The following is a 25,483-nucleotide window of genomic DNA, read 5'->3' on the forward strand; positions in this document are numbered from 1 at the left end:
TCAACAAGTGATAATTGTACCATGGCAAATGCGAGTGAATAACTTCCTTTCGACGGTTTGTCTTATTGGTTTGAAAAACTCTCCAACCTATTCTATACCTTCTTTCTCTCGGTTTTTGTTCAAGAAGATAAACGGCGATCAAAGTATATGGTCCTAAATTCACAAACAAACAGGCCGCACAAAAAGAAACACACAAAGTCAAATGAAATTTGACAAGGATTGAATCATAAAAATGATTACAATCTGCGTTGACAATAGTTTTGTATCATTTGGAGATAAGCTCATCAACCAATCGCACTTTAAGAGGTACAAATAGGAACGACTTTTGTGGAGGTTTCCATATGGAAATGAACTTTTCGGCAAGCTAATCAGAACAGGCAACACAGACCTTCCGAAGTCAATTCTAGTTTTTGTCGATACATTTAAGAAACAGAAGAGAAACCAACGATCTAAACGATGCCAATCAGATATACCTTAATTGCTTTGAAAGCAAAGACACCACAAACCCTTAATCATCAATCGCTATAATACTGACTATATCTAACTTATTACGTAACCAACAAGGTAACCTTAACACTCTGCTGTATTATAACATTAACAATATTAATTAATTTTCCATTTCTTGATAGTAAACATCACTGCCTCCCAAAGCTACGATGTTCTACGCTGCAGTTTATTTGATCGTTAACTGCTGGTTTCCAACAATAGGATTCTCATGATAGATATCAACTGTTTACGAAAGAGCAACAATGGCTTTTGAAAGATTGAGGCCATAGCGAAGTTTCATTGTTGCTATCTTGATCACATTGGGTTACAATATTTATTGTATATGTGATATTTCATTGAAATATAACATAGTTTTGGTATTACGTCCTGTCCAGTCTAGTTTCGAGTATTGAAGCGCTTTCTTCTTTGACGCACATGACCTGTTTTTTCATGTTTTACCATCGTTTCATCGATTTGGAGTTAAGTTTAAAAACACTAACTTAATAAGTCAACTATTATCGAACACTTATGCTATAAAGATCTGTTATGAAAACTTTAAAATTAATATGCATATTTCCCCGTAGGAATCACGTTATAGAACAGTATATGAACGTAATATCTAACTGCCTTTTTAACAATGATATACATTTAATGAGACTCCCACATCTTCCAAAATTTTCTTTTTGGAGAGAATGTCGAGTGGCAATACTTATAGTCCACCTCCCTGCTGAATCTATGATTGTCTTCTGCTTTTTAAGACATTTAGAGAAAAAAACGTGTCTATTCCGATAAAATTTACAACCTGTTTTTACTTTCTTTTCTATGTTGTCTTACCCGTCCTTCTCTATCCATCATATTTGCTTTTTCGAGCATGTTAAATAATGTTTTATTGAACATATTTAGTTCGATAAGTGAGAGTTTGTTAAAAAAAAAATATATTTTGTTGAAACACGTATCATTGAAAGATCCATTTCGTTAACCGTTCTAAAATCGATAAACTACATCTGTTCATCAAAACATATTTCGATTTTAGCTCGTAAGCGAGAATCGTCAGTAAGTAAGACTAGTTTGGTTTAAAGTTGAACTATTGACCGCGAACGCATATGGTAGGTACATTAAACAAACACATCACTTTTGTCTGATATTCATCCGAACAAACAATCTATACAATATATTAGGCAATTGTCCCTTGACGTAAAGTATGACAAAGACATTTACATACAAATGCAAACAATATGTCGCTTTCTATTGGATCGCATGGATAGTATATAATGCATTTTGTAGCATAGGTAAAATCAGTTTCTGCAACAGTAGAACTCGGATTTGGGTGAGTGTACACTTTGCATTTAATATCGATTTTTGTTAAAGAAATTTATTCAGATTCTGTATCAAATCTATACAAAATTCTTTAAATTACTGAACCCACAAATGTTTTATACTTCATAACCAAATGTCACTTGATTTTTATATTTTCTTTGACATTTATTGTTTTTTCATGACTAATTTAACGCCAAAAGTCGAGCCATACATTTATGTGTAATGCCAGAAATTTATTGAGCGCAAATTTTGAAGTAGAATATTTACGATTAAGCTGTATCTGTTGTTGCAATAAATAACATTTAGTGTGGTCAAATTATTCAATTCTTAACATAGCGCTTATTTTGATAACATTTACTTAACACCTATATCATTCATTTAATATTTGATTTAGCCTGTCAGGATCAAATCGAGGAATCATGGGAAACTTACAACTGTTTAGCTTTCTCTTTGCTGCTCTGATATGGCACAGTGGAGCAGGTATATGTCTGTTTTAACATATTGACTGGTATATTAAATAAATCAAATTTTCGCAATATACAATACATCCATTATATACATACAATCCATTCCTTATTTCAATGTAATGAATATTATTATGACATGTATAAAAGCAAATTTACCCTCGCAAATTCCTATAAAACAAGTCATGCTACATTTAAAAAAAAGTTTATATAAACGTCTGTATTCATGAAATTGTAAATTGAAGGGCCGCACGGCCGTGATAGCGGTGATAGTAACAACCTTTCATTATGTAAATTTACGGGAATGATAACATGCCGTACTCTTGTGCAATTCTGAGTAAACATCCCCCCCCCCTTTTTTTTAAATTGGGTATTCCTGACTACAGTTTTAAGAATAAACAAATTGCAATTGATTTGGTATTTATTGATAGAGGTGTAAGAGAAATTATACAAACTGTAATAAATGTTGTTTTCATCTTAGTTTGAATATATTTTTTTTAATTTCAAAATAGGATGTTTCAAAATTATCAAAAAAGTTCTCTGAATTGATTTATATTATTTCCTCTTATATATGAATAGAGATCAATTATATCTTCATTTTTTACATTGCAGTAAAAAAAGTGGTTACTGAATTTGAACAATGTGGAGATCGCGAAATCGACCTTGCATTTATCATTGACTCATCTGGAAGTATTGGATCATCTGACTTTAAGTTGATGCGCAAATTTCTAGTTGACTTTCTTGATGACAATGCCGTTGATACGGGTTCTGCTAAGGTGTCTGTTGTCTCATTCTCCTCGTCTGCGCAGGTCGAATTTTATTTCAATACTTACGACAGCAAAGAAGATATCCAGCGTGCCATAAGAAAGATGCCTTATATGAGTAGAGCTACAAACATGACAGGAGGATTCCGTTTGGCAAGACAGGATGTTTTTAATGTCGATAATGGCGACAGGCAGGATGTAAATGATTTAGTAATTTTGATAACTGACGGGGAACCTAACATAGAGAAAGGTGCCAAATTGAGGGACGAATTGAAGAAGTGGAAAGGTAAAGGCACAAAGCAAATACCAATATTGGGATTTGGAATAGGTCCAGCATTTGAAGAACAAGAAAATAAAGAGCTTCTCCAATCAATTGTTTCAAGTGAGATAACTGACGTCGAAATGGTTGGCTACATTGATTCATACGAAGCACTGGACGAACTTAGAGCTGATGTATTCATGCAGATATGTAAAGGTAAACTATTTTGTATTTCTATGCTCCGTATTCAAAAAAGGCAGTTTCTCTTTTCAGGCAATTGTTCATTTGTGTATTGATCGTTTTTGCGTTGGATATCAGACAAGGATTGTCGATTGAGATTTCCATTGTCTTAATTGTAACAGTTTTTTTTAATGAATTACTTAGTTTTTTTCTGAAAAGAACAACAACTGAATTTGATGATGATATTTCAAAAATTATTGTTATCTTCGATATGATTTCCATGAAGGATGCGACACTTCGTGAAAATATTGTACACATTTATTTATTAATTTATATTTCTTCTCCGCTATCAAGAAAAATAGATTGTCAACTTCATGTTACGTTATATATTCAACTTTATATACATGTTTATATAAATATATTGCGAACAGACACCGTTCAACTTTATTTTCTATTTACGTATCTCCCTGTTTGAGAATTTGATGATGATATTTCAAAAATTATTGTTATCTTCGATATGATTTCAATGTAGGATGTGACACTTCGTGGAAATATTGTACACATTTATTTATTAATTTATATATATAATGGATACCTGTTTCATTATTTCCTTTCCGCTATCAAGAAAAATAGATTGTCAACTTCATGTTACGTTATTTATTGAACTGTATATACATGTTAATATAAATATATTGCGAACAGACACCGTTCAACTTTATTTTCTATTTACGTATCTCCCTGTTTTGTTATTTGGCTGCCTCCGAACGAAAAATATGTCGGATTTCCTTGTAGTGCGTTCTTATTAATCACTTCAGTTTAATAAACTCTAATGATAAATAAGTAAACCCAACATGTTTTATCAAATCGATGTTTTCTTATATTTCACTAACAGTAAGATTATGAATGTAATTTTATTTTCAGGAACATTTATAATGAATTTTGTGTTATTTTCTTACAGTAATCAAAAAGATTTCGACAGTTAGGAATGGTAAGTATGCTCTTCCTTGTTTTCTTTACAATTAAATTATCATATGATATCTTTCTGCAGTATAACTTGTTTAAATGTTTTATTTGCCTCTATACGCCCATTGTAGGAAGAAAGACAAACTATAAAATATTCACTGCTATTTTGAGATATGTTTTATAATTTCCATTTTGATATATATATTTTCCCAACTTATCGTTTATATCAACGTTTTTCTTACAGAGTTATGTATCAGTTAATAATGTTATAATATGTTTTCTTCTATCATTAGGTGACCCATGCTACGAAGACGGTCAAATTATAAAATCAAAGTGTAAGACGTTCAAGTGTCAAAACAAAGCTTGGTTAAGAACTTGGACAGGTAACGCCATTTTTTTAAAAGGAATTATTCCTTATTTCCGAAAGATAAGTAGAATTGTGAACATATGTGTTTATGGCTGTTAATGTGACATCAACATTTAATACACATATAACTTTGGAAAAAAATAAAGATTTATAATTTTTATATAAATAGCAAATTGAATTGAATTCTTCAAGGAATATGCTCCGCGATATTTACTCACAGAAACATCGCTTGATTTAATTGATATGCTTATAAAAAAGTAATAAAAACATGACATTTTCTTTTTAAGTTGAATATTATTGAGAAATGCGATATCGATTTTTTATGTTAAAAATCAGTAGCTTATCAAAAATACTGATTGATATCCCCTTCATTACCAGTGTAATAGTGCATTTAGTTATTTAGTTGATTAATTTATCTATTTACTTTATTTTCTCTTCAGGATGTGTGTTTAACGGTTGCATGGACTGGGATTCAGAGAAAATGGACGGTTGTAATAAGTACACGTGCTCGAGGAAAAGTGAATGCATGGGCGATGACCAAAACTCCTGTCTTGGCTTTGAAGTAAAGCTCACTAATCTCGGTAAGTAATCGTCACACTAATTGGATCAAATGACGTAAAGCCTTTATGGTTTCGAAGGAGAAATGTTACGTTTCATGTACGTGTCCTCAATGTTCTCTTAAATGATAGCAGTCATAATAAGGTGGAAACATTGATATTTTTATTTAGTTAATGTTTTATATTAATGAAGGCTTGTAAAAATGCATGAACTATCATTTATAAATATTTCTATACAAAATCATTCAATGAGGTAAAAAAGATAGTCTCGATTATACATTGTCACTTGAAGTTAAATTATTTGCGTTTAATGCCCTTCAATCAGCTAATTTTATACGGGAATGTGTTCCAGTCAATATACATATCCTCAAACTCGATATACCTGAACCATAACATCTTTTTTATGCTTATTGAACTAACAGCTAATGCAAATTTCTTTTAGTCAGTATAAATGTTTATAAACAGGGATTAGATTAATCCGTCGTGTTCGATATATATTTTTCAATGATAAATTGTGATATTCAGGGTGCAGTGTAAAAGGACAGTGTCGTGAAGAAGATTCTACTTGGAGCGATAACAGCACATGTGAATCCTACCAGTGTAAACGTAGACAAGACAAATATGGCAATCCTATTGGACAAGTTGAATTGACAGATGAAAGTAAATATTACGGATTCAATATACAGGTTTTAAAATAAGGATAGCAATCATCACCGTGATCTAAGAAGTGCTAGCAAATATTAGTGACTGGTTTGTTTAACAATGGTTATATATCCTAGATGACCCTCTGTTGATACTGGGGTAAGCTATAATGATAAGATATTGTTTTATATGATACTGCGTCTATGATATTATCGTTTTATTACATATTCACAGGCATTCAATCAATACAACAATTGACCAAATTAACTATTATATTTTAATTACCTTAATCAAGGAAAATGCAGTGAATATTCCTGGATGTTCTTTAGGAATCAGGAAATCATAAAATGTTCTATGGATACATGTATGAGTTTTAAAAAGCCGAAAATGTATCGAAAACACATTCATTTATTGATGTAGATATGATTACACTGTATAAATATATACAGCCTGTTATTATAATGCAATGGATTAAGGCCTTAGAACAAAAAGTATAAGCGAAGAATGTTAAACGTCAAATATCTTGTGGATCTTTGTATAAAGGGATATATTAGATAACGCGTTGATATCGTTATTTCTGAATGGCTATCGGGTTGTTTTTTTCACGGCGAATGAAATTCGATATATGAATTGACAATTTATATTTTTACCTACAGAATGCTTGGATCCTGAAGGAATTTGTAGGGATATTGGATACAAGTACAGTGAACATTGCATCGGGTTCAAATGTGAACGAGTTGAGGAAGTTGATCAGTCCGTAGTTAAGTTCGTCACTTATGAAGCCGGTAAGACTAATACCGTACCATTATTGATACTTCGTTCAAGATAGTTTCTTAACCATAGTTTGTTTTTATCGAGTCAATCTAGTTACCTATCTTCTCTATAGCGCTAAAAGTGCATTGATATTTAATAGTTAATGATTAGTTTCAATTTTGCTTAAGCTCTTAATCCTGGTATTGACTGCAAACAATTTCATTTCGATTTTGGTCATTATATAATCAATTAAAGTGTTCATTGTTGACTTTACAGGGATGTAAACACGACGGAAAATGCGTTCCCCTCGGTGATTCGATTAAAGAAGACTGCAACGAGTTAGTGTGTACATACGACGACTCGACACAATTGTATGACTTCGTCATGGACACGATACGTAAGCAAGCTACAAGCTACTTCAGCTTTGTTATGTGATCATATTACGATTCGACATTAAAAATATAAACATATATACTATGTTATTGTAATGTGGTTTATATACTGAGGAATACTTAATTCATATTACAAAAATAAAGTGTATTATACACCGCCCACATCGTGAATACAGAATGTCAAAAAATGCATAAAATAACACACGTATACATATGTATGAAAACATATATTGTCATCAAGGATAAAAAAAACCCTTCTCGAATGACTCTTTAAAAGTCTGAATGTTACATGCGAAACATAAAAGATAATACCAATGTTGGTACACTTTGTGTTAACTTTGTCGAAAGCATATAATATTGATATGTTCAATCTTCGACAGGAGAAAAATTATTTTTCGAATCGATCATAATTTCTCCTGTCGAAGATTGAGCATATTAATAATTACATAAGAAATATAATTACTTTCAATCATTAATTCCTATTTTAGCAATATTTCTAAAACATCGATGATGATTGTTCATATATCTTAATTTTCAGGATGTGACTACGAATACCAATGTTACGAAATAGATAGCCAATGGGAAAATGACGACAACTGCACCAAGTTCAAATGCATTTACAACGAAAAAAACAGGAAGGCTGTCGTGAGGGAAAGAGTAGCAGGTAACATGTACACTATTACGCTTCAGTGCACAATTAGATTACCTTTGCTATCTAGAATGCTGGGTTTATCGCCTAGTAAACAACCAGGGTCATTTTAAGCGGGGTCTCCTTGTAGTAGTTTATGACTACTTTAATACACAACATACGGGAGGTCCACCGCATGCCATCAAGAGCAGTTAAGGTAAGGTGTCTCCTCAAGGACACAACCACTACTATATAGACTGACCCGTTTGTCAGCTTTCCGAGAAACACTGACCGACATGGGAACGGAGCGTCGAACCACACACCTCTTACCTTCATCCGAGGTTATGTGGCTGACGCTTTCACCGACTGAGCTATCGCGGCCCTGCCGGATAACTCACAAATATATGATGAATATTTGTATTCCGACTGACTTCTTGACCATCACTGAAACATTATGCATGTTTAAACGGTTGACATAAACTCATTTCTAGACCACAGTATATGTCAGTCCATTAAACTATATGGCTAAGTTTGTCTGTTTTGGATCTAACTATACTCATGGGCCGATTCTGGTATCATCAATAGTTAATAATGTTAATATCTCTCAAAAATCAAATGTTTATTATTGAATAAGTTATTTGTTTATGTTCATTGTGTTTTTCTTAGTAGTATACCTCCCATTTGTATTCATTAAGTTTAAATTTGTAGTGTTGGGGATAAAGAAATTTTACAATATAAATAAAAAATCGTATCGAATGTAAATGCACAAAGGATACCTTAGAAATAAAAAAGGATAGAATATAGATAACTTTTTGCAATATTAATAAATCAGTTATAGAATACAAATGTGGCATAAATAATACAGATGAAAAGATTTAGAATACAAAATTTTGAATAATAAGTATGAAATACCGGATAAACATGCTGAAATAAAAAATATTTATGGAAAATTGTATAATTTGAATATGGTGCAAAATATGGGAATTCATAACATAAATATTGAAATAGAAAATAAATAATAAATCCAAAATTCAAACTAACTGAATACAAACAGAAATATTAAATATAAACGAAATACACAGAACATAGACATCAAATTATTGAATAATACAACGTTTGACACGACATAGATGCGTGCGTTTACATTTTAGGTTTGTTTTGAGTTGTTTTCTTTGGCAACAATTTATTGAATGCAATGATGCTTGAATGGACCATTGAAAAAAGCAATGATAGTCGTAATTAATAATTCTTTAATTATCAGGATGTAAAATGGACGGGGGATGTGTGAAAAAAGGAGAATCTGTTGGAAAAGCACAATGTATTGAATACAAGTGCAATCCAGATGGAGGCTTAGATTTGGTAACCGCAGGTATGAAAACAAGATTGGCAATGATTACCACTACAGAAACATGTTTTTATGTTAAACCCTTTTTAAAAGGGCAGCTGATCACCACCAGTACTTAAATACTTTATCGGAAAAAAAGATAATGATTCCGTTTATATAATGATTTATTTCATTAATTTTTTAGAAGAATATTATACCAATAAACACAATAATTAATTAACACACTCTGAAATTTATTGCAATCTTTCCTTAAAATCTAGAAACTATTCTCGCGCAGGATATCGAAAATCTATATGTATAGACAATGTTTCATTATCGATGATTTCAGGGTGCCCTGTTAAGGACGAGTGCAAACCTGTAGGCTCTTCCTGGCGTAAGCCAGGGGTTTGTGCCCAGTTTTATTGCCGTGAAGGGGAATATGAGGAAGGATATGTATCTACAATTACGGATAAAGACATCGGTAAGTAACATTGATATGGAACTAATCATATTTAATTCGTATCGCTTCATCATATTCATATGTGTGTACATTTCTAAATATGCAAGATAAAAGTTGAAATTCATTAAGTCATAGTAGTCCATATACACAAATCGGCAAACTTATTGTTATCCCCTCGTGACGAAGTCGAGCGGATATAGAATCCCGTTCGTATGTGAGTGTACTTTCTATGTTCAGTTTTTGTGAGTGCTCTAGCGACTTCATTTTGACTCGATTTCAAATCTTATACATTATCCATGCGCGAGTTTATTTAGAACGAGTTCGTGTTTCATACTGCCTAGTTCCAGGACTAGGTCACCGTTTATTTAAAATATTTGTAACCATTCTAGTGACATTTGTAAACGGTTTTTGATTATGTTTCATATAACGGTCAATTATTACAATATAACTCGAACGAGTTGGCATCAGGACTTATCAATTGCAGGATAATTCAGCAGGTACACGCGAAGGGATGTGTATCACTTACGATGACTTATTTAACTTACTTGTTTATTGATCATTTATATCTTGCAGAGTGTCTTGACTTCCAAGGAAATTGTATGAAACCAGGAGAAACGACAAAGGACAATTGTCACACGTATACATGTGGATATAACGGCAAATTGAAGAGAACAGATGCAGGTAGGCATTGGTAGACATAACCCCTGTCACGGGTGTAAGATGATAATGCCAGTTAGTTAACCAACCCATATAAGATTACGGCAAACCACGGAAATTGATAACAAGGGTTTCCTAATTTGCAGTTTATTGAACCAGGTATTCCAGAGGGTTAAAACTTATTTCTGTTATGGACATCCAATGCGCAAAAATGAAATTCGTTTTCCCAAATTAAGGTCCGTAGTAGTTAAAGTAGGCGGAAGAAAACCATTACAACAAATTCAACACTGACATTATCAAAAGGGATTCAATCATTCAAAGTATTTCTTCTTGCATCGGGACAAAGTCGAGAATTTCATGAAAAGAGATCCAGTATACTATAAATCGATCATTGATGTCTGTCATATTTAGTAAGTAACGGATGCACATCCTGAATATATTTTAACATGATCTACTGATTGGTTGGGTGGCACTATGGTAACACAATTGCCTTTCGTCAAGGTAGCCGGGGTTCAATTCCTCGATCCGACGTGAACAAAGTATAGGGTCACCTGCCTGACCACGTGGGTTTCCCCTGGTACTCCGATTCCCTCCAACAGTAAGAAAGCATCCGGGCCAACGATCGTAATAAAAATATCACTTGATATAACTTGTTTCGTAATTGCAGTACAAATGTGTCTCCTTGTTTTTTATGTTCGACGCAGCAGGATGATAATTCGACAATTATATCCAGAAAAGAATAGATCATACACATTTTATGTTGATATTTGCAGCGTGCAAGTACAAGGGAGAGTGTTACAACATCGGCGATATATGGGAAGATAGGGACAAATGTAAAGAATTCAGGTGCAAAGCTGACGAAACTAAAGGTGCTGTGTACTTCGGGCTAAGAAATGGTACGTCAAATTGTTTCCCCAAAGCGATGATTAAAGAAAATATTTTTTTTCCCGTAACCAGGATGCAAAAAGCCTTAGTCTGAGTTAAGTTTCCTTCTGGTCTTTTAGATAAAACATTTTGAACATTTGCATTTTATCTTTCTGAGGATATAATGATAGCTGATGGCCAATTTGAAATCCACTTTCATTCATTAAAATAAAACATTGAATGAATGAGATAATCAGCTAGTTAGTAGTGATGCAACTACAACTTCAGAATTAATTTACAAAATTATTTACAGGATGCGTTGACGAGGATGGAGTTTGTTACAAGCCAGGAGAGACACGCAAAGTGCCGTATTCCTGTGTCACAGAAGTGTGCGGTATTGATCACATTTTGAGAGCTAATCGTAAGTAACCATCGATTACATAAATCAGTGATTGTAGGATACAGTTGAGCGTGCTAAGTTTTAATATCATATCGAAATTATAGGTAAATTGGTTCAATTTCATGTAGAAAATATAGGAACAGAGCTTAATTCTAAATAGATGTGCATGAATACCATTGAATGAAAAGAGGTTTCATCGACAATACCAGGCACATCAATCTAGGTCAAATCACATATTCAAAATGAAAGCGAGGGTCGGGACAACTGGACCACTAGGCATATCAACAAGCATCAAACACGCTTGACTTATTTCGCAATAGTAGCAAAAACAAAATTACAAATGAGATCAAACTTTCTTATGGTCTTTAACAACCTGCCTCAAAACCTTATATTAATCTTTTTTATCGCATATATTTTTGAAGAAAGATACAGATTTCTAGTGCGTGTATTTTCAAGCGCAAAGTGCAAGATGATATTCATCACATATATATATATATATTTATATGTGGAATGCGTTTTACCACTATGAAGGCATTCACATCGTAAAACTAGCATAATGTCATTGAAATATGACGACACAGCAGTGTCACTGCGCATGTGCCATAGAGCACTTGATCGAATGAGCGTACTATATGCCAAGAATATGATAAGTGAGCCACATTTCTCACACTAGAAGCATTATCAAGGATTATCTAGTTGTTAGCCGCAAGGTTCCCCAATCAATAATTTGTAACCGATGTAGATGCCACAATAAAATGTGATCACTGTCTTTACCAGAATATGCTGCTACTTTGCCATAATTATACTTACAGTATGCGAATACAAAGAAAAGTGCTTCGAAATTGGCCAGGATTGGATAGACTATGATGACTGTCTCACATTTTACTGTAAAGAAGATCCGGTCACCGCCACAGCTGTAATGGAAGAAGAACCGTATGGTACGATTACAGATTACTTTTAACGTCAATGTCATCATTGGCCCAAATCGGATTTGAGGCTATTGCTATACCATCGATGACAAAGTGAAACAAGGGGAAGTAACTCTGATAGATAAGATTGCTTCAAATCACATTGTATGAATTAGTCGAATGTTACATATAAGCGTGAATATTAATGACGGATAGATAAATCTTAAAATTTGTAATAAATGTATCCGACAAATAGCTATAGTCAGGCAATTTTATTACGAATATATAGGTAGGTAAACGAAATATAGCTTATTGTCAATGTTATTCATTTTTATTACCAAAACATGAACTGTTACATATCATGTGTAGCAGGCTTGCTATCACTGCAAAAAAAACTATGCTTTTATCTTCAAAGGTTGCCTTTGTGACAAGAAATGTCACGCTCCAGGAACAATTATCAAGAAGGGATGTGAGACTTTCGAATGTATGGCTGACGGTAGAGGTTTCAATCCCATCGACGAAGGTTTGTTCTGTTGAATCATAGACGTAATGATATTGAAGAATTAATGATATTTCAGAAACTGATACTTATTTGATAATTATTGTAATCCTGTGTTAATTGTGTGAATATAATTCTTGGATAAACATGATCGACACACTTTGCTAGATATACAATGCACTTTTGATTTACTGTATGTTAAATACTACCTTATGGAAGTAAAACACCAATATTGATGTTTGTAAGTGTTTTCGAATAAATAAATTTGACCTCGAATGGGATAATATTGTGTTTTAAATAGATGATGTAGTCTCAGGAGTAGACAAATAATATTTTAAGGAAAATATCTTATCATTTTCACATATCCATATTTATGCTATATCGTTTTATCTTACCTTGAGTTTGGAAAAACAGAAATGTAATAGAGTCTATATGTCGTTTTACGAAAAGGCAAATACTTCAAACCGTTTTCGCTTTTGGACTCTCGGTATTCAAGGATAAAAGTTGAATACTGTTCTAACTTTATATTGTAGAATGTCCATGGGAAGGCGAATGCAAAGCAGTTGGCACAAAATGGTTCAGCAAAGACGATTGTGTCAAGTATGGCTGTGTTCAAAAGGAAGATGGGGTATCCGTCGAGGAAATAATCCACGGTAACATAAAACATTAATCTTCATTCTCATAACTTCCTTCGTAAATGCTGTCTTTCACATTACCCTTTACTTCATTTTTGCTGTTAAAGGCGAAATATCCTTGTATTGTATTATTATTTCATCAGCTACATGCCTATTAAATTTGTAATGCTATTATAATTATATTTTGAGAAACTACTGATGACGCTATGTTTAGAAACAATGAGTCAATAATAATTGTGACGTCACAATGCCCCAGTGTAAATTATGTTTTTTAATAGAAATATAATGAAATTACATTCTTTTGCAAACAGGTCTCATATCTAATATATAAAATGTAAAGACCTTTGATCTAGTTAATACGGTGTTGTACTGACAACATATTGACCTCACCATAAGTCCATGATTAATGAATATTTCATCAACGTGAATTGGCAACAGAGAATACCGACATAATCATTCACAGCGGTTCTAACTAAAACTGGTAAAACGAAGGCAGATATGAACAAAGAGTACACATTTGCTTGTAGATACTTTAGGATCACATGTTCCAGATGGACACGACATCCTCCAAACAAATCTAGGTCAAATCCGGGCTAAGTCGCATACTCAAATTACGGAAGATGTCGGTGACAAAGAACAACTAGATAGTTCATCATACAACACACATGACTGATTTCATCAAATTAAATCCTATCGTTACCATACTAATACTATGCTTCTTCTCTCCAACAGGGTGTGAAGACTCTTACAGAGACAGATGCTTCAGAAACGGCGCTATAGTTGGAGACAAATGCATCAAGTTTAAATGTGATAAGGGCAAAATGGTTCCTTTAACCGTCGGTGAGTGGTTGTTTATGTATTTGTCTTTGAATCCATAAAAAACTACATAACAGCACAAAAAAAAAACCAATATTCGCCATGTCAGATATATGCGAACGTCAAACCAAGACTTATACTTTATGATGAAAACAGTATTGCTGAAAAAAGTATTAGATGTGTAAGCACTACAATCTTAACAAAGTCAATATCAAGAAGTCTGGAAGGATCTTATTGGAGTCTAGTAAAAAAACATCGCATGTTTCCGATTCTATTTCTGCTAAGAGATACATACGATACTATTGGAATAAACATACTATTTACTTCTTTAGGATGTCCCCATGATGGCAGATGCATGAACGTAAGTGAAGTGATCAAGGATGAAGAGTCTTGTATACGGTACGAATGCGCCGTGGAGGAAGAAGGAGAAGGCTATATTAAAACTATCAAAAAGGAAAGAGCTGGTTAGTTACTGTAGACATATCTATTTTGGTGTCCTCAAATCTTAACGCATAATTAGATTAAGACAGATTAATAGGGCAATATTGAGTTGGCGCAGCCACAGTGCTCTTGTTATAAACCAATATACGGAATCTGCACTTAACGCAATATTACTTTAACTGTAGATTTTTAATGAAAAAAAGACATTTAAAATAAGTTAATTGCTCAAACATCTAGGTTTAGAACATAAAAAACGGGACTATTCTTCAATCTTGACATAACTGATATAATTTACATTTTTATTGGGTAATACTTTTTGTGGGAAGTCTAAAACGGAATCATCTATTCCTAGGAGGAACATTAGCTATTGATAAGTAGAATAATATGTGGATTTATGTTATGTAGAGCTTTGAAAAGCGAATCAATATAGAACTATAACAAATGACAAATATATCAACGTAGATATTAAATCATCACCGGCTGTTTGTTTTATGACAAAATATTTATCTATGCATTATTATTAATATAACATAATTTATTATATCTTAAGTTATATCAAAACGTATTTTCATAATTCTGAAATAATATATATAAAAAAAGTTTTTACTCGTAGACTAATATCAAAAATCTTACTTTGCTATTTGTGCATGCAATTATTTATTTTATTAAAAGGGTGTATGGACCACGAAACTTGCTACTGGCGTGGTCAGACAAAAACAGAAGCATGTGTCACATACAAGTGTTTAAAAGGTGGTTTCAAGGTCGTAGATGCACGTAAGTATCTCGGGTGATATTAGAAATAAGTTGATGTGACAGAAGTTAATACGAACTGACTACTTTATTACTTTTAACTCCACTCCTGCGGATACTCTGAAAAATATCTATCAGTTGGTTATTTGTAATCAAATCAGATCATTTTAAGCAAAATTGAAATTAAATACAAGAAAATCCATTGTGGAATTTTAAGTTAAAATTATTTCCATAATCAGCAGTTAGTCTTTTTTTCTTTCTTTTTTTAAAATTTAAGAATGTGAATTCAGAGGTAATTGCAAGTTCCTGAATAGTAAATGGGAGCACGAGAAAAAATGTTTGACCTTTTCCTGTGAAAAAAAGGGTGACGCTGAAATTCCAAAAGTCAAAAGGGATCTTTGGGGTAAGTACATTTGATTTGTTCCTTACTTGTCTTATTTAATATGTTTTGTACATCATGTATTATCTAAGGTTATTTCCATTGGTACCTGAACTCAAGCTTTTTTCTCATTCCTTTCGTGCCAATATACACTTCCATATTGCCACTGTCGCGCGAATTATTTTGTGTTATGTCTCCAACCAAAATGACTTTCGTGAAATTGTTGAAATTGAGTTCCCAAAGGTCAAGGTTACCGCTCAGTTAGATGCCATTTTAAAAATAGCCCTTAAATGGCCCTAACAAGCTCACCTACCGTATTTTGAACCGATCGAGAGAAGAATACCTTATGAAGGCACCTCTTAGTTATGCCAGCCTCAAAACAGATTTCTCCATGCCGTAGATCAGTATTCATTGTTACCGAACAATGCTTTGCTTGGATTAATCGTTGCAATAGCAGTCTCTAGAAAATTATATAAAATACAAAGCTCTTGTTAGAGAAAGGTAAGAATATTTACAATTGCTGAACCAGTTCCATTCAATAAGAAATTATGAATCGTACATCCTTCAGTGGGAACCAAACATATACAGAACAAAATGCTATTACCTTTACGAATATCGTTTAGCAAATATATTTATCCTGCATATTATTGCTTTCCAGGATGCAGGGACGAGAAGGGAAAATGCCACAAATTTGGAAAGACGAAAAGGATAAACAAATGTGTAACTTACGAATGTGAAAGAAGGAAGGGATATGGTGCTCAATTTTTCCCAAAAGAAGTCGGTAGGCATCACATATCTTATCGACAATATATATATTTTATTCGAACTACAAACTCTATAAACTGTCATGTGACTTTATGCGAGCTTATCTATACCCATTCACAATGAACATACTAATAACTCATTTCATTATCTTTTCCCCGTCTTTATTGAATTCTGTCTTCCTCTTGCTTTACGTAAAACACACATTTCTAACTATGTACGGTGAACGTATTCATTTCGCGCACTCCGATTTTTACGAATTGCACAATTTCAACTGATTTGTGCAATGAAGAATTGACGTTACTACATTTCGTTTATTAAGTATTATGTATATACAGAATTTACGCAACTGCATTTTTTCTATAAAGATATTATACAGAAAGCGTCATTCGCGAACTTATAATTTAACGGAATAATTTCAAAGCGAAAACCGCCAAAATACGATAACCGCTAAAATATGTATATGTACAGAAATCAAATGTACCAAAACAAGTTATAAAATCCTGCAAGATCTACACCTTAATTACAATCCTGTTTTGATATGTTAATCGAAAAGGTTAACGCCAACGTAATATTTCGAGGATGTGTTAGTTTGAAATAGATTAAAATAATTTTTGGTATTTATAAACAGGTTGTGAGTTCCGCAAAAAGTGCAAGGCGGTCGATGAGGAGTGGGTGCACAAGAGGAAATGTGTTAAACAAACATGTTTATACACCGAGGGATCAGATCTTCCTGAAATCATGAGTTCACCTTACGGTAAAAATTCTTTTTTGAATTCTTCGGTTTTAATATTATAACGTCATCCAGACAAATTTCGTTATCTGACGTAACGGTTTTCGATTTATGTCATTTAATCGAAAAAAAAAACCAAACAAAAAACATAAATGATGATGAAAGTAAATGTTTATGTCTTTCCCAAACTAGGTTGTAGAACTGGAGGCAAGTGTTATGCATTCGGCGAGCGTATCACAGACGATGAAAATGAATGTGTGAAATACGAATGCACTAAATACGAAATATTTTCACCTGTGGAAACAGGTAAGAAACTAGAGATTGTTTGTATTTACATATATATGTAATTTTAGATGGATTGTAATATAGGTTATTATATCATATTGGTTTACATTAAACATGGTCAAATAAATAATAACCTTTCTTGAATCCGATTTATTTTTATATAATATACTTTGCTGCCCAGTTATGATTTACTTGTATTACAAGATATATTCGACTACGACACTATGTATTATTGTTTGTATGTGATAGGATGTATGTACAAGGGACAATGTAAGAAAGACCGTTCCAGATGGGTCGACAGGGAGAAATGCATCCGCTACAAATGTAAATCAGAGGCGGTCAATCCCTCTCAGGTCATCATGCACAAGAAAAAGGAAAAAGGTACTTTCAATAAAACTGCTGTTTCCGATATTTATTTTTCATATAAATCCACTGCCAATTGACAACATCGAAGTAGTTGCTATATTTGATTAATTCTTAGAATGCTCCTGATTAAGATATCAGCGGCGATTCTGCTGTTTACAAGACTAATCACACGAATTTGACTTAACACATAGGTATGTTGTGTCCAAAAAGATGACATCATAAACGTTTGAACGTTTGGAAATTGAATAAATTTTAAACTAAATTATGGGATATACAATGTTTTCACACTATAGCGGCAACACAAAGTAGATTCTAATTATCTTCGGATGGAGAGCTATCCACCCATACTACAATTCATCTTCATATTTAAGAGTTTACTGGAGGTATTGCTAAAAAGATTTCTCTTTATTTTTGCAAAGAAGTACAATGTAGTGTTTTTTGAATATATTTCCCAGTTAATGTTGGTTGAATGTAGACATTCTTGTAAATTTCAATTGGAATATCGTTTCTTACAAGACAGCCGTTATAAGTCTACGGGTTAGTAACGCAGTTCGTTTTCACGGAGTCGACAAGGTATGGATGTCACCAGCAAGACCACGTGGATTTGTTACCAACATGAGTACTTATAGTAAATACTTTGAATTTTTATCCATCCTGTTAATGAAAACGTCCGTTGGTTTTCAAGGTTGCAAGGATTTCGAAGGAAACTGTATGTGGCCAGGAGATACCATCGTCAAGGACTGTACGACATACCTATGTGATCCGACAAAGGGCACACTCGTCATTGTTAAAGAAGGTATGACTACATAGATTAACGTATGACCCCCAATGTGTAATATCATCATATGGGAATGTACCATTGATTACTATATTTCTTTCTTTTTGTAATCGGATTATTTTATTCATGATTCAAAAATATGCATGTATTGCCGTTTCCCGAACCTCACCTTGGAATCAAAAAGGGCATATACGTTGTTTTTTTTATTGATTTACTGATTGAAATGTTTCCGTTGTATGTTGCAGATTGTCAAGATGGCGATAAATGCAGACCCCTTAATTCAGAATGGTTTGACCCCGAAACTTGCACCGACTTTCGATGCATTTACTCACCTGCTCTGAAAGATATAATCATTGACGCTAAGACAACAGGTAAGTTGTATACGAGCATAATGATTGGCCATGTAAGATAAAATATTCAGATAATATATAGAATCAGGAGACTTTATTTGTCTCAAATATGTCATCTCAGAGATAATATTACGGGCTTATCAAATAAACCTAGATTCGGTCCCATTAAAAACGTACCGACATTTTACGAGTATGCAAAAGGTAGGTAAATAGTAGCAGCAAATTACATGTTCCACAATTAGTCACTTAATATTGACTTACAGGAAGCAAATTAATGAAAATGTGTAAATTTAGAACTTATGTTATACTTAGATATACCGCGACAATATTTTCCCAGTGAATATTTATAGATGTGAACATATGTGTTTACTGCCGAATATGTTAGGCGTGATTGTGCGAAACTTAAAAACCGCGAACGTAAAAGTAGACCGCAAAATAGTAGCCCCATGAATTTTAATAACTTTGCAGTAAACAGATCAATCGTAGCAGTGCACGTATAGTGTCCAATCTAGCTTTAAATATTTGTTAATATACAAACCAAAAGTTCAGATAGTCTTCACATAATTCGTGTTTTTACGGTATTGCGAAAACGCCGTCTTTATTGGAAAGTTTGGTTTGGTTTGGTTTATTTTGTTTAACGTCCTATTAACAGCTTAGGTCATTTAAGAACGGCCTCCCGTGCGTGCGACATGCATGTGTTTGGTGAGTGCGTATGTGTGCTTTGGGAGGCTGCGGTATGTTCCTGTTATGTCGCCTTAAATCTACTTAAACATACTGCCGAAGACACCAAGCAGGACACCCCACCCGGTCACATTATATTGGAAAGAGTATGTATTATGCTGTCAAACCTTAATAAATTAAATCCATATTCTCTTGTTTTATCCTTTACAAGGTTGTAAAAATGACGATGGACGATGCTTCCAGAAGGGAGATAAGAAAGAAGAAGGATGCACCAAATTTCTTTGTAACAAAAACTCAAACTTTAGGCCTGTGGATATAGGTGTGTATTATAGATGCGTTTATCAAGACAATTGTTTCAATATTTAAGTATTGCCGATAACTTGTCTCCAATTGCTGACCTATCAGCACATTCAAAATATTTTTGTCTCTTTGACAAGATGTTCATAAGCTATTGCAAGCTATGGATTAATCTGATACACAGTGAATGTGCCATATGTAGCTTGCATTGTTTGAAAACCCATTTCATTATTGATTTGATATTTTGACAGCTTTCCAGAGTTTAAGGCATCATTAGACTGGAAGCTAAGGAAAATACTCTTTGGAATTGTATCTCTTTATTGTTTTGTATAGGCTGCATGTGGAGGAAAAAGTGCTACAAGGTTGGCGAGTCATGGCAGAAAAATTGTGTCGTGTACACGTGTGAGCTTGTCTCTAAAGGAAACAACTTCGTGGAAACACACGTGAATGCGTCTCATGGTGAGTTTTACGTTTTAGCTAATTTCGATAGTGGTACAATTAAAAATATTAAGGTTTATAATATACTTATCTACTAGGTGGTCTTTTGTTATCCAGTATTGAAAATTATCAAATTTATTGAATCATTCGGGCTATTGCATCCCTGTCCAGATTTTTACTTTTCTTTCGATCTAATTTTATTTTCCACACTCCGCCGTCTTCTTGGCATGAGTATTGAAATGTGCTAATATCTCGTGTTTTTTTAACAATTCTGGCAGTATATATCATTGTGGCGTTTACAATGCGATTATTGTTAAGTTTATGCAAAGAGGATGTGTTTGTATTTAGCAAGTCAAACACCAATCAGGAATGTGTTAAATTTTTAGGTTTGACCAGGAGTAAATTTTACAAACAGTATTAATAATCTATCAGCTCGTCAGATTTTGGTTTGCATTGATGGTCAAATATAGCTATGACATATAGGTATAAAGTTTTCTTTAAAAAACATGAAACTAACCACAGGCATGTATTTGTAGATAATAACTTGCAAACATGTTATCGGTTAATAATAATTTAAAACCATCAAGAAACAATTTATCGTAAAAAATGATGGCTTTATATATCGCGTATTGGACATTTACCGTTGTTCTTACCATTTAGGATGTCTATGCGAGAGTGGCGGTTGCTACCGACCCGGAGATATTCGCACCAACGGATGTCTTCAGTATGCCTGTCAGGAAGGTGGAGAGTTTGAGGTATCGAAGTTCGGTAAGTAGCATGATTACCATGTACACTACGGCTTCCCGTTTTCTCATAGAATATTTTAACATATTTTCAAGTTTCAATGTCTTAGATATATTGATATTTTGCATTAATACCTATAAATCGCACAACTGAAATGAAAAACAAGATTTGTGAATTGATAAAAAGGCGTTCCAAGAAAATTTGTCGTAGAAAACAATATATAGAAACTTCATTTAGCACAATCATAATTCAGAGGAATGTAGCGAAAAGCGCAAAAATAAGCATGTTGACAGTATATGTAAATTTGTTTTGTAGCTTGTACGACTCCCGAAGGGTGTTTGAAACCTGGTGACTTTTATATGGATAAGAAAGAATGTGTGGAATACACCTGCAGTAGGAAGACTCGATCCCTCGAACCAGTGAACAGAAGTAATATTTCCTAACAATATATACTTATATAAATACAGTATATATTATTTATTTTAACGGCCGTTAAGGTCACCAAAAGGTTCAAAGAAACATAAGTAAAATCGTTTGTCGTTGACTAAACAGGGGCTCGTACTATGAAAGGTCCAATAACGATAAAACTCAATAAATTGTTTATATTCCAATAGCAAAGCTCCTGTGCAGCAATTTCTTATTTCTGTGTATCATGACTGAAGATATGGCAAGTACCACAACGAGATAGATATGACCAGCGCAAGTTTTACATGATGACCAATGCCAGTTTTACATGATGACCAATTCCAGTTTTACATGATGACCAATGCCAGTTTTACATGATGACCAATGCCAGTTGACCAATGCCAGTTTTACATGATGACCAATGCCAGTTTTGCATGATGACCAATGCCAGTTTTACATGATGACCAATGCCAGTTTTACATGAAATGTATTAAATATCGCCTATTACATTATCTGATCTCCAAAATCTTCATGAATCATACTAATGGTAAGCATTAAATCGTAACAGGTTGCAAATGGAAAGGTGAGTGCAAGGAGAGGGATTCCAGATGGTTTGACAAAGACTCGTGCCAGGCATATAAATGTGTCTACAGCCCAGCGGACAATGATGTAAAGATTGTGGAAAGAACGGCAGGTATGCCTTATACTATATACACTTGGTATATGCAAATTAGTTGTTTATGCATATTCATAACTACATAATTTCTAGACAACATGAATTCAATGCATATCATTGCAAACATTATATACTAATATGTATATCAATGTTTTCTGTTGGATATTTTTTTGGAATATCGTGTAACATGTCATTTCAGAGTGTTTAAGAGGAAAAACCTAAGTATACGTATCTGCATTCATAATGTTATTCACATCAGGCGTTCAAACAATGTGTCATCATAAGTATACCATATTTATTTAACGACAGCCCACACGTGTAAGTTTTTATATCATTGGATGCAATTTCGTTAGAATAGTGCAAAGAATATTTAAACAAATTAGACTACTGTTATAACAAAATAGTATATGTATGTAAATTTGATATTCCTTAAGTCAGAGCTAACATCTATAGAAGAGTAGCACGTAATCATTAGTGTTCTGATACTTTGCAAAATATTACTGATGTCACACAAAGATTTAGCTGCGTTGCAGATTTATTTATTTATCCATTGGTAACATTATCTATTAAGGATGCAGAGACGATGAAGGTCAGTGCACGAGATCAGGGAAGGAAATGCCTTCAACCAACGAATGTGTCAAATTTGAATGCGAAAATGGAGATTTCGTACCTACGGAAATTGGTGAGTTAACACACATGATTAAATGTTGCAAAACATCATCACGGAATACTTTAATTTGTTTTGCTCAAATAACCTTGTATTACAATAAAGCAAAACGCTAGTGCATGTCATCTACTTATTTTACAAACCTTAATAGTTGGGTCTTCCATATGAGGACGATTTCCATCAATTATTGTAACTTTAAAGCTCCGCTATTCTTTAATCCGAAAGGTTATTTGCGTGATTAATGAATTCAAATAATATTATTTTTTACAAACTGCGTACTTGGTATCTGGTTCTAAAACTAATTTAAAGATGTTGATATTGTACTACATTGAATTTTAATTTGCATTGAATAAGAATAGAAAAATATCGAAAACGGCAAATCCGTCACATCACTGTTTTATTATTAGTACATGGTTTCAATGTATATTATCATAGATATTAATATTGTCGAGCATTTATTGTAAAGGATGTGAATGGAACGGAAAGTGTGTTCCTCGTGGCTCCTCTTGGCTAGAAGATTGTGTTCAATACTCGTGTCAGGTAGAAGAACAAGGACCGACATATATCGAAACCACAGTAGTAGCACACCATGGTAAGTGAATTTGGTGTGGTTAAATGTTGATGACATGTAATTAGATTTCATAGTTTAAAGTTAACGCATGTCAAAGGTGGTCAGAGTTGACTTAAATGTAGCTTGGTATATATTACAAATATTCATTTAAAAAAGGCTATAACTGTACAGAACCAAGGACTCTCATTTGTATCTAGTTTGCTTAAACTTTGTGTTCAGAGAAAAATATTAATAGGTACAGTTCGTTCGATATTATGGTATACCTTATTGTATATTTTAATGATCATGCACGACGTGAACTTAAATATTTGAATATCCATATATGTGTATGATTAAGATATTTATGAATGAAGACAACTTTGTTGTAAAACAACATTGCATGAAAATGATAAGATAAGTTTGTAAAACTTATTAACTGTACAACGGAACAATCGAATCAAGTTTGTTTGTAATATTGCCTATCGTATTTCTCTTTCCATCAAGGTTGCTTTGATTGCTCGGGAACGTGCTACATGCCCGGAGAGATCATCACCCAGGGATGTATGATTAGGGAATGCACGTGGGGAGGTATATTCCAAAATGTCAAAGTTGGTAAGTGTCTTTGTTCATAATTTGTTGTCTTTCTGTCCAGTTGTGGTTTCGTTTGTGCTATCTAAAGGTTTTTGAATTGTCCCTGTATGATAACAATTTTGTAGATTATTAGTTTATTTTAACTCGATTGGTCAGGTGCCAAAGTAAGGTCGTTGTCAGTCTTTGAAACAATATTTACTTTTTCAGTTATTTCTGATCAATTGGTATTTTAAAATCATACACATGTTAAATCATGTTAATATTTTTTATTTATATCATTGCAATCGCTTATATGATAACTTCATTGTTAAAAAAGTTTTTCTCTTTTAGGATTATTTTACTTAAATTACAGTATTTTCACACTTATCCTTAAATTACTTTTTCCTGGAAAGTGTTTTTATGACTGTCACTTTGCTGAATATGTTATTAAATTTCAAGACGGTTATATATCAATTAACACATATATCTTAACTTATAGTAACCTTTTCTATCTAGCAAATTGCATGCTGACACTTTAAATGTATGTTCTACAAAATGAATAATTATACATATGAATGCAATTATCATTGACAGGTTGCATGTCAAAATCAGGGGAATGTTTTGATATTGGTGAAAAGGTTAACTACGGTATTCGAGAACAGATTTGTGGAGACGACGGTTACTTAACTCCAGTTGATCCGCGTAAGTATATTGATGAATATGCATTGATTCATACAACATTTAAATGAATATTTTAAGCGATCCATTAAATCAACACAACATTAAAACATATGTTGTGTTATTGATCATCATCTTATATGTTTAAACAATCTGCGTAAACATCACAGTAACAACATAGAAAACAAATGAAATATTGAAGAATTGGTAATCCTTTTGAAATGAAGATATATATTTCGGAATGATTTGTTATTAAAATAAATGTGACTATTCAGTTTCTTTTTATTTATATTTTACAGTATTTATTTACACTTATCCATCACATATGCCAATTCAATTAACATATAAGTATATGTCAGAGTAGTACCTACATAATGCATGTATGAGCATCTATAGAAACAAAGGTAGAGGGCTTATATAGGCTTTTGCCTGTTGCCCAATACCCACTGAATTCAATTCAATTTTTTGTTTGTTTGTGAAAACTGAATCTTTAGAAAAAAAGTATTTTAAAAAAGATGACAATGTGTGCTGATATAATACTAATTAAGCCTCAACTAAATCTACTAATACATTTTGGTAATAAGCAACTGTTACGTTC

General features: G+C 33.1%; 1 protein-coding gene across 1 annotated transcript; it reads left to right on the forward strand.

Annotated features, from left to right (window-relative positions):
• The first annotated feature begins 2,222 nt into the window (after positions 1-2,222).
• Positions 2,223-25,249, forward strand: LOC117337853. Its single transcript, XM_033898981.1, has 36 exons — positions 2,223-2,283; positions 2,880-3,506; positions 4,429-4,458; positions 5,241-5,381; positions 5,883-6,017; positions 6,656-6,756; positions 7,029-7,149; positions 7,683-7,808; positions 9,034-9,141; positions 9,446-9,577; positions 10,130-10,237; positions 10,987-11,109; positions 11,391-11,498; positions 12,290-12,415; positions 12,801-12,908; positions 13,418-13,537; positions 14,252-14,359; positions 14,668-14,799; positions 15,449-15,550; positions 15,804-15,929; positions 16,564-16,686; positions 17,299-17,424; positions 17,593-17,706; positions 17,935-18,066; positions 18,737-18,847; positions 19,075-19,200; positions 20,072-20,179; positions 20,491-20,616; positions 21,256-21,363; positions 21,655-21,768; positions 22,313-22,438; positions 22,992-23,102; positions 23,554-23,679; positions 24,142-24,249; positions 24,802-24,909; positions 25,185-25,249. Exons 1-36 carry the CDS (start codon positions 2,223-2,225, stop codon positions 25,247-25,249), a joined length of 4,575 nt encoding a protein of 1,524 aa, XP_033754872.1.
• The last annotated feature ends 234 nt before the right edge of the window (positions 25,250-25,483 follow it).

Source organism: Pecten maximus, chromosome 11, assembly GCF_902652985.1.
Source record: "Pecten maximus chromosome 11, xPecMax1.1, whole genome shotgun sequence".
In the NCBI taxonomy this organism is placed as follows: domain Eukaryota; kingdom Metazoa; phylum Mollusca; class Bivalvia; order Pectinida; family Pectinidae; genus Pecten; species Pecten maximus.

Excerpts from the sequence above, each read along its gene's own strand:
- LOC117337853 (XM_033898981.1), top strand. The coding sequence starts at position 2,223 with ATGGGAAACTTACAACTGTTTAGCTTTCTCTTTGCTGCTCTGATATGG. Across the intron at positions 3,507-4,428 it reads ATTCATGCAGATATGTAAAG|TAATCAAAAAGATTTCGACA; the intron begins GTAAACTATTTT and ends ATTTTCTTACAG. Across the intron at positions 22,439-22,991 it reads GATTGTGGAAAGAACGGCAG|GATGCAGAGACGATGAAGGT; the intron begins GTATGCCTTATA and ends TTATCTATTAAG.